At 36.0% G+C, this 13,246-nt stretch overlaps 2 protein-coding genes and 2 pseudogenes across 2 annotated transcripts; 1 reads left to right on the top strand and 3 right to left on the bottom strand.

Moving 5' to 3' along the window:
- Nucleotides 1-5: 5 nt before the first annotated feature.
- LOC130496827 (probable L-type lectin-domain containing receptor kinase VI.1) lies at nt 6-1,645 on the bottom strand (annotated as a pseudogene).
- Nucleotides 1,646-4,608: 2,963 nt separating this feature from the next.
- LOC108807209 (kinetochore protein SPC24 homolog) lies at nt 4,609-6,093 on the top strand. The gene is made up of 5 exons (XM_056988288.1): nt 4,609-4,970; nt 5,082-5,227; nt 5,332-5,432; nt 5,515-5,588; nt 5,694-6,093. The coding sequence occupies exons 1-5, from the start codon at nt 4,793-4,795 to the stop codon at nt 5,801-5,803; spliced, it is 609 nt and encodes a 202-aa protein (XP_056844268.1). The 5' UTR covers nt 4,609-4,792; the 3' UTR covers nt 5,804-6,093.
- Nucleotides 6,094-6,689: 596 nt separating this feature from the next.
- Nucleotides 6,690-8,334, bottom strand: LOC108806853 (uncharacterized). Its single transcript, XM_018579056.2, has 3 exons — nt 8,106-8,334; nt 7,458-7,813; nt 6,690-7,364 (listed from the first exon to the last, which is right to left on the bottom strand). The coding sequence occupies exons 1-3, from the start codon at nt 8,268-8,270 to the stop codon at nt 6,923-6,925; spliced, it is 963 nt and encodes a 320-aa protein (XP_018434558.1). The 5' UTR covers nt 8,271-8,334; the 3' UTR covers nt 6,690-6,922.
- A 1,215-nt stretch (nt 8,335-9,549) lies between these two features.
- LOC108836306 (uncharacterized) lies at nt 9,550-11,925 on the bottom strand (annotated as a pseudogene).
- Between the last annotated feature and the right edge of the window lie 1,321 nt (nt 11,926-13,246).

The raw sequence follows: 13,246 nt of genomic DNA, 5'->3' as shown, positions 1-13,246 counted from the left end.
TCGTGGAGATACAACAGCCCCGAGGCGACCCTCCCTTTAATGATTCTCGAAAACGTTTCCTCCCAAGTCAAAACAATACCGTTTCGCCTCGGTTTTGCATACAGAAGCGAGTCTAAGCTACCGTTGGGGATATAATCGTAAACCCAACAAGAGGTCGTTCTTGTGTTTGCACCATCCTTGAAGGTTCACTAGGTTCTTGTGGCTTAACCTACCTAAGCTCTCGATCTCCGCGATAAACTCTCTAACACCTTGCTGACTGTTTTGAGTTATCCTCTTAACCGCGACAGGACCTGAAGACGGTAGATTTCCTCTGTAGACGGTCCCAAACCCTCCAGAGCCGATGATCTCGCTCTCTTTGAATCTCTGAGTAGCTAAGTAAAGATCTTTGTAACTAAACCTATGAGGATAATCTATCTCCCAATCCTCCAAAGCCTCTCCTTCCTCTATCCGCCTCTTGTACATGACGAACACAAACAGCAACGCGAGGAGGAACAACGTGACGATCGATAAAGACGCAATCAAAGCGATGACTCGAGAGTCGTAACCTTTCTTGCCGCTAACGTTCCGAGGCGGACGAGGAAGCAGAGAGACATTGAGCCAGTTCGAAATAACCGGATCGGCTCCACACGAGCTGGCGAAGCTCCATCCCATCACGTAGTGTGCGCTGGACTGACCCTTACCAGTCGCGGAAGTGAACCCTACGTACATCTCCTCCTTCACGATCTCCGACAAGTTCAAAACTTGCCGGGAGATCATAGGTGTCGCGGGTTTGAACCCTAACCTGGTCGGATAGACCGTGACGTTCAACTCGTCGCTCCCTCCGTCGTAGTCCAGATGAGCTTGGATCGGTTCGCCGCTCTCCAGCTGGAAATCCTCTTTTCGATCATCCGTGTCGTGGTAAACGACCGGCTCCTGTACAGCAGAGGAGAGGTTGTTGAAATCGAGGCCGACGTGGTTTCCTCTCCTGTCGTCCCCGTCTTTGAACCCCTGCACCGTGTCGAACTCCACGGCGAAGACGTGGTTCGACGGATCTCCGTTGCTGGATCTGTTCAAGAGGCCTAGATACTGTGCGGACTCAGCTCCGGGGCGGTTCGGTGTCGGCGAGAGCGTGAACGTGAAGCCGAAACCGCCGTTTCCGGGACTAGATGGGATTATGACGAAGACGAAAGATGTGCTGAAGGAACATAAGACTTTGCTGTCTGAACGGTCACTGAATCTGATCGGTTCGCGGTAAAACGCTGTTCCGGTCACGTTGTGGTCCCGGTTTGTTAGTCTGAGTAGACCGTCGGTTTGTTGGATCGTCGCAGCTTTTTCTGTTTGAATTTCGGTTTGGTTTCCTCTGAAACCGAGGAAAGTGAACTCTGTTGTGGAGGCGGCGTCGGCAAGAACGTTTGATGATAGATAGAGCAAGAACACGAGTGTTCGTATGGATCTTCTTGCTGTGCCCATCGAGAGTATCTTGAGCTCTGGTGATGGTTATGAAGTAAGAGATCTTTTAAGGTTTAGGCAAATTTCAAGAACATGGACTTATGCTCTAGATGCCGGAATGGTAGAAATGTTCAAAGTCAAGGTCTTTTGGACCATTTGTGTGGTCTGTTATTTCGAACCATTTGTGTGGAGGAGATGAATGACCTTCCAATCAGTTGAGTTATTAATGTGGACAAAACGAAACTATTAAGACAAAAGTATTACGCGGCCACTTCTGACTTATATTGAAGTCAAAGGAGACTAGAGAGTCTATTCAAATTATCATTGGAAGTCATTTGATTTTTGTTAAAGTTTGCAAGGTGAATCGTGATGTTTATTCAACCGTGGATTTAAAATCAATTCTATAAATTTTATAATCTATAGTTATTGAATGATTTATTATAAATTTTATATTAAAATTAAGTGTTATTGGTTATTATATTTAAAATGATTCTATTTTTTTATTTTGAAATCTATTATTATTGATTTTATATTTACGATCCTTTCATTAAAAAAGAAATCCATTGTTGTTCTATTAAAATTTGAATACAACAATTGAAATCTTGTGTTATTCATGTTTGCTAAAATTATTATAATTCATTTAATTTGAAATTTGTTTGAATGGATTCAATCCAGGTTTGTGTGTAAAAATCTATCAACATAAACCTAACATTTTATTGCAAGATTTTGTAATCATTTTTGTTAATAATGAAATCAACATCACCATTTTTTGATAAATCAATGTCATCACAATAAGTAAAAGTCTATAACCATCATTTCTTTACCCAACAAAAAAATCATTGTCACAACATATGTCTTTTTAATCAAATAATTTTTAACCAAAATTTTAAATTGAACACTAATCAGATCTTAACTATATATTTGGTATTTAACAATCTTGTTAGTTATACCTTCGTGATCGTGACATCAGTGAAGAATCCCATTCCAGCTCCTCCAGCCCCCGAAGGTATGCAGTAAGGGATCTAGTAGTTTCTTTATTTTTCAGACTTACTCATATGATGTTAATAATAAGTAAAATCCCTAGTGTTTTTGGTGAGATTTATTGGATCTTGTTAGTTATTAACCTTCGTGATCTAGACATCAATTTTGGAAACACTTACAAATAATTTTTCTCCAACATGCTTAATTTGTGCACTATTATAGTGAGCATAAAAACACTACAAAATTTTGAAAAAACAAACCGGTGGATTTGCTAATCATTTCTTATTGAATTTAATTCTCATTAAAGAAAGTAAATGATACTATCTTGTAAATACAATAATGCAGATTTATGAAATTATATTCAAATGAATTATGAACAATTTGAATAGAAGAAAAAAAATATAATCTGATAGATTTTAAATATGATAGAACTTAATTTCAAATTATATAACCAATAACACCTTCTTGATGATTTTAGTTAATCATCGTTAACTATTGAAAAATGAAATTTCATTTTTAACTAATAAACTCTAACAAACACTAATCTTAAAATTCATTTTTTTCTTAATAATAGTAGATTCTGAAGTAATTTATCAAATGTCAAAATTTAACACTAGATCTTAAAAGAAAATTTAAAAGAATTTGAAATCAATGTTCAAAAAACAATGAATTTCATTTAAATACATCTCTAAACATGAGTGCATTGATCATAAACGAGGTTGGCCCATTACGAATAATTGAGCATGACCATCCTCATAAACTAGGTTGGCCCATTTAATTGAATTTGTTTATTTGTCATTCGTAGGTTTGAAGTTTAAAATTAATTCTCTTAATATGATTAGTTATTGTATTTTTAATTTCATTTACTTAATTACTTTTTTAAGAAAGCTATTTGAATTATCCAATCTAATATATATTACCAAACAAACAATTAATATTTTAAATATAGATGAACTAAGAAATTTTGTTTATGGCGAAACAATTAAGTATAATAGATTCTTAGATGAACTAAGAAAATTTGTTTATGGAAACAATTAAGTATAATAGATTATATTATAGATATTCAGAATATAATATAAATACATATGATATTATAGAAATAATTTATAAAATAATTTTTAACTTTTTAGTAATTATTTTATTAATAATGAATACTATAAATCTTATGTTGCATAAAACTAATAACTTAAATCTAATAATATTTCTTATATTCACTCACTATATATGTCTTTCTAAAAAGATGTCCAATGAATGCAAAACAGTCAAAGTATACAAATTTTAAAGTTTCAATCATTTTTCAATGACAAATGTTGATGATTTAGTTGATTTATCACTTTCAGAAATGATAAAAATATTTGTATATTTAAAACATCGTCCTATATACATTAATTGAAAAGACATTTAGGTGTATTTTGCAAATGTGTCATTCATAGGTGGAATTTTGAATTAATTCTCTTAATTTGATTAGTTATTGGTATTTTAGTTTTCATTTATTTAATTAAATTATTGTAAAAGAAACTAATTTTAGAATTATCTAATCTAATATATATTACCAAACAAATAATTAAAAATCTAAATATATATGAACTAACATAACTTGTTTATGGAAACTAATTAAATATAATAAATTTCATTATAGATATTGATACAAAGACTAGAGTTAATAAAAATATTGGTCAAATGAATCAATATCTGATATATGTGATGATTAAAGAAAAATTAAAAATGGATTGTTTTGTTAACCAATTGTGAAGTTTATACTAAACACTAAACGTGAAAAATTATTTGTGATTTGCCAAAATTATAAAAACGTTGTAACAAATTTACATCAAAATAAAATATGATAGACATGTGTAAAATAGAAATTGTATTTTTTTTGTTAATTAATCCTTGGATTTTAGTTAATCACAAATTATGTTATAAAAAGCCTTTTAAAAAATTAAATTAAAACTTATATAATTATCACTATATTTTAAAATTCTTCTAAAATTATATACCAAAACTTTTGATTTTCAAATATTTATAATTTGAAATTTTATTTACTAATTTTGGTTATTTATTCAAAATCACAAAATTATAAATATTTAATTTTCATACAATATACCCATAATATTGCGAAAAACCACCTAGATTCTTTAAAGCAGTAGCACAGTCTAATCAAATTAAACTGTTTCTTTTCCAAAGCCAAATTCGAAAATCAAAAATCAAAAATCAAAAATCAGATCTTTCCTCTCATCTCTCCCTCCTCCCTTCTCCCTTCTCCTCTCTTCTAGAGCGAAGGTCAGTCACGTACTTGAGGAATCTCTGATTCTTCTCCTGGTGAGAGTCTAGAGGCTCGGAGAATCTTAAAGCTTAGGGCTTTACTGCCCGTATCGAAAAAAAAATGGGGAATCACTCGGAGAGTTTCGATATCAAAGATCTAATCTCATACGGAGACGATTTGATCAGCTTACTGAACGCTAAGAACGGGTTCAACGTCGTATCGCAAAGCTTCGAGGACTTGAAAGCTCTCCGTTTTCGTTGCGACGAGGATTTCAATCAGACACAGAGATCTATCCAAGGTCAGTTTTTTTTTTCTTTTTTTCGATCTGTTTCTCTAGAGAAACTTGGAAAGGTATAAACTTTAACAAGATTAGATATGAATCACTGAGTGATAGTGTTCGATTTTGCAGATTGTAAGAAGAAGCTCGCTGCATGCAAGAAGAAAACAGAGGAAGCTTGTTCAGATGTTTCGGGTGGAGACGATGACTTGGAGCGTCTTCAGAAGGAACTTGACGAGGAGATGGAGCTAGAGTGCAAGCTCAAAGACGAGCTTAGATAAGTATTAATTTAAATTTTGGTGAAACTATTATATTCTGTTTGGTTCAGTCACATGACATAACAAGTCTTTATTCTTTTGTTTTTGGGTTTTTTGTCAACACAGTCGTCGCTGATGAACTCAAAGACCTGAATGCACAATTGACATCTGTTGATGAACAGAGGCAATCTATTAAGAGAAAAGAGCGTGACGACTTGAGAGCTGAGTACGACCCATTAATTGAAATTGTGTTCTTCTGAATGCTGGTAGATATTGGTTTCTCAATCTCTGTTATGTTCCATCTGCAGGAAAAAGCTCTCTATGTATGCTTCTGTCACAAAAGTTATACCAACCGTTGAGGATCCATCCAAGATCTCAGGATGTATCCTTTTCTTTAACTTTCTCTAGACTCTCTTTTTACATCACAAGTCTCATTCTTTTTTTTCCCCTTTAGTGTTGTGAATCCTTGATTTTAAATGTTCCAAAGATATGGTAGATCGCGAGAAAAAGGTAATTGAGAAGTTCCAGTTCGAGACAAATAAGATGACGGCTTATGAGACATGCAACTGTATCTGGAGCATCATTAACAAGCAATAGAAAGAGAAATGGCATGAGTTCATTTGTTTGATGCGTCTGAATAGATTTGGTTTTTAGCTTAGCAACCAAAAACCTCTGTACCACCCCATCCCCATCTAGTGAATAGTTTTTGGTTTCAGCTTAGCAACCAAAACCTCTGTACCACCACCCCATCTACGGTTCCTTAGATGTAAACCCCCATCCTGCTTAGTTTTTTTTCGTTGCCCTTTTTGTAATTTGATTATGAATATTCTTCTCCTGTAACATCATCATCAGTTCGTCATCTATGAAAATTTCCCTTGCAAGTTTCAGTGCTACTCTCTACTTGCGCTGTGTACCTGTAAAGTCTTCAGCTCTTGTTGCAGCTGCCTACTGCCATTTTTTTGATAAATCTTTCTGGGCAGATTGATGAAAGTTCCGAGTGTTTGTACATATTACAAATGATTAACAGTGCTTTACTTTCTATACATTTCAGCTTCTCCATTTAACTATGGAACCTGCTTATTGTATCCACTGAACCTATTCGGTTTTTCAATTCTTCTGTCACATTGTCTTCCTGTCCTGGGTAGATTTTAACCTAGTCTGGTTTAGGTAGAGTCGACACACTACATAAGCTGAGATTGTGTTCTCTGTCTCACAAGAACAATGGCAGTGATGTTTCTTATCTTCATGCAGGTTGGTAGAACAAACAGACAAAGATTGTTAATATGCTTTTGTCAAAATGACTCTTTAGAATCTTTTTGTTGAGTTTTGTTTAGAGAAGAACACATAATTTTATAGCTATACGCAAAGGTTGGTTAAACAAACAGACAAAGGTTATGTTGATATGTTTTTGTCAAAATGATTCTTTAGGAATCTTTTTGTTGAGCTTTTATTTAGAGAACACAAGAATTTTACAAAACTCTAATCAAATTAAAAAGTAAGGAACCTTTACTTAGCTCTTCTTTTATTCAATCTAATAACAACTTAAGCAAGAAACAAAAAAAAAAAAAACTAAAAACCCCAAAACCAAAAGCTGTGTTGAGAAAAAACCTAACTGCAAAGTGAAAGCTACATCGTTAATGATCTTTCACGACCACACCTGAAACCAAACGTAGCAGAAAGAGCACAGAGAACAGAGTTTTTAAAACTAAATCATCCCTAACAAGACGAAAACATCCGTTTGATTCCAGACTTCTGCTCTGTCGTTAGCCTCGACGGGAACTTAATATTGAACTTGATCCTCAAGTTTCCCTTCTTCGACGGGTCTTTAGGGATAGGCATGCCTTCTCCTTTCACAACCTCTTCATAAGAAGGGCTGATCACGTTGTTGACAGGAACCGTTAGCGTTCTCCCATCCAAAGTCGTGACCTGAGCAGTGTACCCCGTGAGTGCTTCAACCAGAGGGATCTTCTGCGTGATCACGAGATCGTTCCCGTCTCTCTTGAACACAGCGTGTGGCTTCTCGTCAACTATGAATACGAGATCTGACGGTATGATTCCTCTCTGCTCGTTTCCTTTCTCGGGGAATGTTATCTTCGTCCCTTTCTTCCATCCCGGCTTGATCTCTATCGTTAAGATCTCTTCCACCGTTGTTTGTCTCCTGCATTATAACAAGAAGGTAACTCTTAAAGCTCAATGCATAGCAATGTAGTTGAAACACAGAGGGTTAACAATAACAAGTTGAAGGAAGTACCAGCTTGAATCGAGGACGTCCCTAGAGATCTTCATCTTCTTAGTGATACCTTTATACAAATCCTCCAAACTACAAGGAAGCTGTCTCTCTATCGGAGCAGCTTTCCTCGGTGGAACAGCATTAGAGGTTTCCCCTGGAGAAGACCTGTAAGACGAGAAAACGTCTTCAGAGAACCTGAACCCACCACCAGGGGGTTTGGAGAAGCCGAAGAACTCCGAGAAGATGTCATCAGCGCTTCTACCGTTGAACCTGAACGAAGTTTCTGAACCACCGGGAGGCGGAGGCGGAGCCTGGCTTTTCAGACCTTCTTCACCGTATTGATCGTAGATTGCTCGCTTCTGAGGATCGCTCAGTACCTAGGATCAATGCAACCAATCAGAACAAGATCATTAACACTTGTGTCCCCCATAAAGTGTTGTGATTTGGTAACTAAAGGGCTTGCTCAAATTCAAATTCCGACAAAAGATTGGAACTTTCAATGAAAAACGAATCAAAACATGATCATTAACACTTTTGTCCCCATAAAGTTTTGTCCTTTGGTAACTAAAGTGCTGTTCAATTTCAAATTCAGACAAAAGATTGGAACTTTCAGTGAAAAACGAATCAAAACATGATCATTAACTCGAGTTGTTGTAAGAGAATTTTTACATCGTAAGCTTCGGAGATCTGTTTGAATTTGGCTTCTGCTTCTTTTTTGTTGTTAGGGTTCTTGTCGGGATGCCACTTCATGGCGAGTTTGCGATAAGCTTTCTTCAAATCTTCATCTTTTGCGCTTCGATCAACTTGGAGAACCTTGTAATAATCGACCCCCATTGAATCTTCCTCTTCTTCTGTCTTTTCGATTCGCTCTCCTCGTTCTCAAACTCGATCTTCTTCAATTAAAACTAAACGATCAATGTGCCCTACCGGTTTAGATATATATCTTCGAGCGGTAAGGCTGATACATTTTGGTTAATCACTGACTTTGGTTTACGATTCGGTTTAGTACAGATTTGAGATTTAACGGTTTATAGTTAGACAGTTGAACCCCTTACGACGTCGTTCTGATTTTTATTACTCTTTCATAAAGTAGTCGTAATCAAATTGCTTCCGACAGATGCTGTCTTATTATATCTTCTATTTCAACGGGGAACCCAGTACCATGAATCGGTCGTAGAGAAAGTTGATCAGTCTTTGCAAGGAGAGTTAAAGGTAATAACATCTGCTTGTTAAAGCTTAGTGAATGTGATAAGTATATTTACAAGAGAAGCAGAATAAAGGAGAGAAGAAGACTTAGAATAATACCGGATATAGATAGCTCTGTAATCATTCTTTGAGAGGCATCCAGAATATACAATAGTGATTCTATTCTTAGCGATCAATGTGCTTTGATCTACGCTCAGGTGATAAAGTAGAGAGGATCTCAGGTGTTAAAGTCCCCATTGTTGTATATCTCTAGTTGATATTCATGTTTTTATGTTTTGGGTTTTGTTTACAGGTTGGACGTATAAATTGTGAAACAGAATCCTTTCTTTGCAAAAAACTTGGCATAGTTCCTCGCAGGGTTCCAAGGTTTTTTGTTTGTTTATTCATACACATGAAGTGGCAAAGCCCACCTTAGCAGAATACACGCACTGAAGAGCTTGTTGCAAAGAAGGTGAAAATATTCTGCCAGGAACATCTACCGATTCTCAAAAAGGATCAATCTGAACACCTTCGACGTCTCTGTCGTTACTACACAAAAGACTCCTAAGGTTATGCTTTTGTCAACAAAGAAAGACACTCCTGTCATCTGGCGTGTTCTTAGTGGCTTGTGCAATGGACGCTTTGACTTCTACAACATAGAGAGGTATGCTACTTCAAGAGTCCTTACCATTCAAACTGGAGCTAAATATATCATAGTCTTCTCATGATATGGTTCTAATAGCGTACAAGCCTCGACGAGGCAAAGTTTGCTACACAAGTCTGATGTTTGGTTCACACAAACAAAGACCTACATTTTGTTTTCCACTTTCAGACTTGGGATAAATAGAAATATTTTTTCCTAATGAATATATGTTCTATATTTCGCAAGTCAACAAAACTCTATAGAAACTTTTAGCACAAGGCAACGGAAGCGGGAACGGAGATCACTAGACCATATATATACCCTTTCGATTATCAGTTTCTTGTGAATCAAGAAACTTCAAAACATCCTCTAATAATAGGGACCGACACGATTTCAATGGACACAATAGTTTGATCACTTGACACGTGTAAACCGGAGAGCGGCTACGTCGTCAGACCCAACGGTTGCGTTCATTCCACTAGTTTGTTGCAATGTGATTGAAACAATCATTTGTTACTATGTTTGTTCCTCAGGCTGTGGTGAATATCTTGGAAGACGCACATGAACAGATCGAACAAAGCCATATCAATGAGTCACGAGTCACAAGTTTAGGGGTTTTTTTCCATCAGAAAGTGACAAATCACTGAAAAGCCTTATAAAACACCTTCGAGGCCGAGGGTGGATGTCAACCACGCGCACAAATCATCAGTGTCTGGGATTATGCAGTGACCAATTCGACTGTAAGGTTTGAAGGTTGTCTTCTTAAATCCATGTGATAACAGGGCCTGCGAAGACTTCTCCCCCAACTTGAACGGCACAACATCATCATCTAGAAACCAAAGGTACATATGAATCAGTACAAGAATAGGAGAATAAAAAAATTTAAAATGTAAACACTTCTATTACTTGAATCGGTCCTTAGAGAATGCATTGCATTTACAGCAAGATTACTTGTTTTGTTTGGCATCTTAAGCAGCATATTGAGTGATGAAAACATTTCAAAATTTTAAGGGTGTTATAACTTGCTTAGTTACCTATTCCATGACAAACTAAAATGGGTAACAATGCAGCTTGGTTCTTGATCTGTTGCTCTTCTAGTTTGCCAACCAGTGTCCTTCGAGAAAAGAAAGAACATCCAATAAAAGTTCTTAAACTAGAAAATAGGTTTGAAGTTGGCACAAAGAGGAGACTTACTTTGCACAAGGAAGCCACCTGCTTATGCTAATGACTGCGCTTAAATTGATAGGGAAATGATTGCAATCTCCATATTTACCAAGAGCAAAAACAAGTCGCAATATATAGAGACGCCCCTGCCCCCATGCCGAACCCCCCAACACCTAATTTAACTTTGAGCAATGAAAAGATAACACAGTTTTGTTTTAGAATTATGAAACCGGAACAGACTCATTAGAGCGAACTTGAATGGTTGACTAACCTGCCTTCCGCACCACATTATATAAAATTACAAAAAGATAACTTTATCTTTTTTTTTTTAGTGTTTCAAAAAAAAAAAGAAGTTATTTCAGTGACCACAAGGGGAATGAAGAGGCAGTTTTTTGGAAGGAAACTTACTATCAGCAGGCTCATTTGACAACAGATTTGCAACATGTGCAGCAGTAAAATCCAGTCCTTCGACATCATCAGGTCCATCTTCAGTGAGGTCCATAACATCAAACCCTGCATAAATCACAGTAGCAACTCATCAAATTTTTTTTTTTCTCAAAAAAAAGAAAGTACTCACTGGTCAGAGTTGATAATACGTGCACGAGTCTGATGATTAACTTTTTGCATAGATAGACCTATTATTAAGAAATTACAATTACAAGGATTCTTTGGTCAAATGATGTGGAGCCAAACCAAAGATGTGTTAGCTAATACTTGGTTGACTCCTTTTGCTTAGAGGCTTATACACTAGTTTTTTGTTCATCAATTGCGAATTTCAAACCAAAATTGGGTGGGTTTGGTCGGCAAATTCATTTGCAAGAGCATGAATATAATTTTACCTCAATTTCTATTTCGATTAGTAATAGTTTCCACTGACCAGCTTAAAAGACGAACGCTATGTACGTAGGAAATAGCTTACAAGCTGTGTGGGGAAAACCATCAAACAACTTAATGGTTGACAAGGAGCAGTCGGGAATATCCATTTGATCTAACATCACAGACACAAAGATGGGTTAATAATACTGACAAAAAAGGTAAAGTAACTGATCACGCCGCTTAACAACAAAACTAAGGCAACTGCTGGAGATCGTTTAAAGCTTGTAAACTCACATTTGAAACGGGAAGGGTCTCCAAAACCTCGGACCACCTGCAAGTCAGGACAAAAACAAAAGAGACATAAGATCATGAACACTAAGCGTCAGTTCAGTTATTTCTCTCAGCTGATTGCATAAAAACACCAAACTCTAAGAAGAAAACTAAGGTAACAACGACATAAGTAACACTCGTAACTGAAAGACATTAAACTATGAGGATATCTGATTTTCCAAAAAATGAAAACCCAACGTCAGACATACCTGGAGCCATTGTCGCCAATGCCATGTAGCCAGACTATAGTAGCTTGATGCTTCCCTACGGGCAAAACCTCATGAGTTGTCCCAAACTCCATCTCCATTCTATTAATTTCTGCCTGAAATAATATTGCAACAGAGAGTTTATTTTTCCCTGTTATTTATTCCGTTGGATTCGATCAAGTCCAAATCAATACGCAACAAAAGAGGAATACATCGGACTTAGGTCTCGATCGGTCTGACAAAGATACAAAATTGTCGTTGTCATTATAGATAAAACAGAAAACTGTAAAACGAAATCAAAACGATATATTGATGAGGAAGGAATTGGTTAAACAAACAGGATGAAGCAAGAAACAGATATTACCTGAGGAGAGAGAGGAGAGATACCTCGGCTAGTCTAGCGACGGAGAAGTCTTAAGGAATCCACAAAGATGGAATTTAACTTAATATATGCCCCTACCATTCTTAAAAAAAAATTCCCTTTCTCCTTTTTTATTTCCCTATTGAAAAACTATATTTTTCAGCCATATAATTACTTTTTCTAAATAATTACAATTAGTTTTGTTTTGTGAAAATAAAATATTGCAGATTATAATATATCATATGTATACAAAACTATATACTTCTGACTCAAGGTGATTCCTTCTCACTTGGGAGTCCTGATGCAGCAGTATCTATGTAAATGGCGCCACATATAGTTCAAATTTCAAATAGTTGTCCTTCCTTGTTACAAACGGTGGCTACACCATTGAGTTGAGATCCATGTGGACCTCTATAACGTGATTAAAAACTGGAACTATACTGGTTTTGTCGATGCGATACATAACGGTGAAGGTAAATGTTGGACTGGTAAAGTGAGATGCGTAGAGAGCTAGTAGAGGCAATAAAGATAGCAAGTGAATCTAATTAAGAAGGATTGTTTATGTTTCATGAAGTGATTTTTGACAAGGATGATACGAGCAAAGAGTTGCTTGAGTGGGGTTCACGTGTTTCTCAGCCGCAATATCGTGCCTCTAATCATTGATTAGACAACAAGTCAACAACACAAGGCCTTTTTTTTTTGAAACAACATAAGGCCGAAGTTGTATCAGAAAATCTGTAGGTTCTTCAATTAAGCTCCCGAATGGAGAAATCGTATCAGGCGTTGCGGATCTAGCGTATCGAGCGGATCGAGGGAACAAAGTGAATCGGATCGATGCGGTGCAAGAGTGAATCAAGCGGATCGAACGGTTCAAACATTTATTTGAATGGTAAAAATGGATAAAAAATAGTTCAAAGTACTATTTAATTTATTAATTCTTTAACAATGTAATGTTTGTTTACTTTCAAATTAACTTTAAAAATAATTTATGGATGAAAAATATATTTTTATTCGATTATAATATAAATTATAGACATATATATATAATATATATTTATTTAAAAATGGTATAATATTTTGAGATTTAATATTAACTAACAAATCC

Source organism: Raphanus sativus, chromosome 6 (assembly GCF_000801105.2).
Source record: "Raphanus sativus cultivar WK10039 chromosome 6, ASM80110v3, whole genome shotgun sequence".
In the NCBI taxonomy this organism is placed as follows: domain Eukaryota; kingdom Viridiplantae; phylum Streptophyta; class Magnoliopsida; order Brassicales; family Brassicaceae; genus Raphanus; species Raphanus sativus.
This window is presented reverse-complemented; position numbering and strand designations above follow the sequence as displayed.

Bases quoted from the DNA above. Each gene is read 5' to 3' on its own strand.
- LOC108807209 (XM_056988288.1), top strand. From the start codon at position 4,793: ATGGGGAATCACTCGGAGAGTTTCGATATCAAAGATCTAATCTCATAC. The intron at 4,971-5,081 runs GTCAGTTTTTTT...TCGATTTTGCAG, and splicing joins GACACAGAGATCTATCCAAG to ATTGTAAGAAGAAGCTCGCT. The intron at 5,433-5,514 runs GTACGACCCATT...TTCCATCTGCAG, and splicing joins CGTGACGACTTGAGAGCTGA to GAAAAAGCTCTCTATGTATG.
- LOC108806853 (XM_018579056.2), bottom strand. From the start codon at position 8,270: ATGGGGGTCGATTATTACAAGGTTCTCCAAGTTGATCGAAGCGCAAAA. The intron at 7,814-8,105 runs GTAAAAATTCTC...CATTGATCCTAG, and splicing joins AGATCTCCGAAGCTTACGAT to GTACTGAGCGATCCTCAGAA. The intron at 7,365-7,457 runs GTACTTCCTTCA...GTTATAATGCAG, and splicing joins GACGTCCTCGATTCAAGCTG to GAGACAAACAACGGTGGAAG.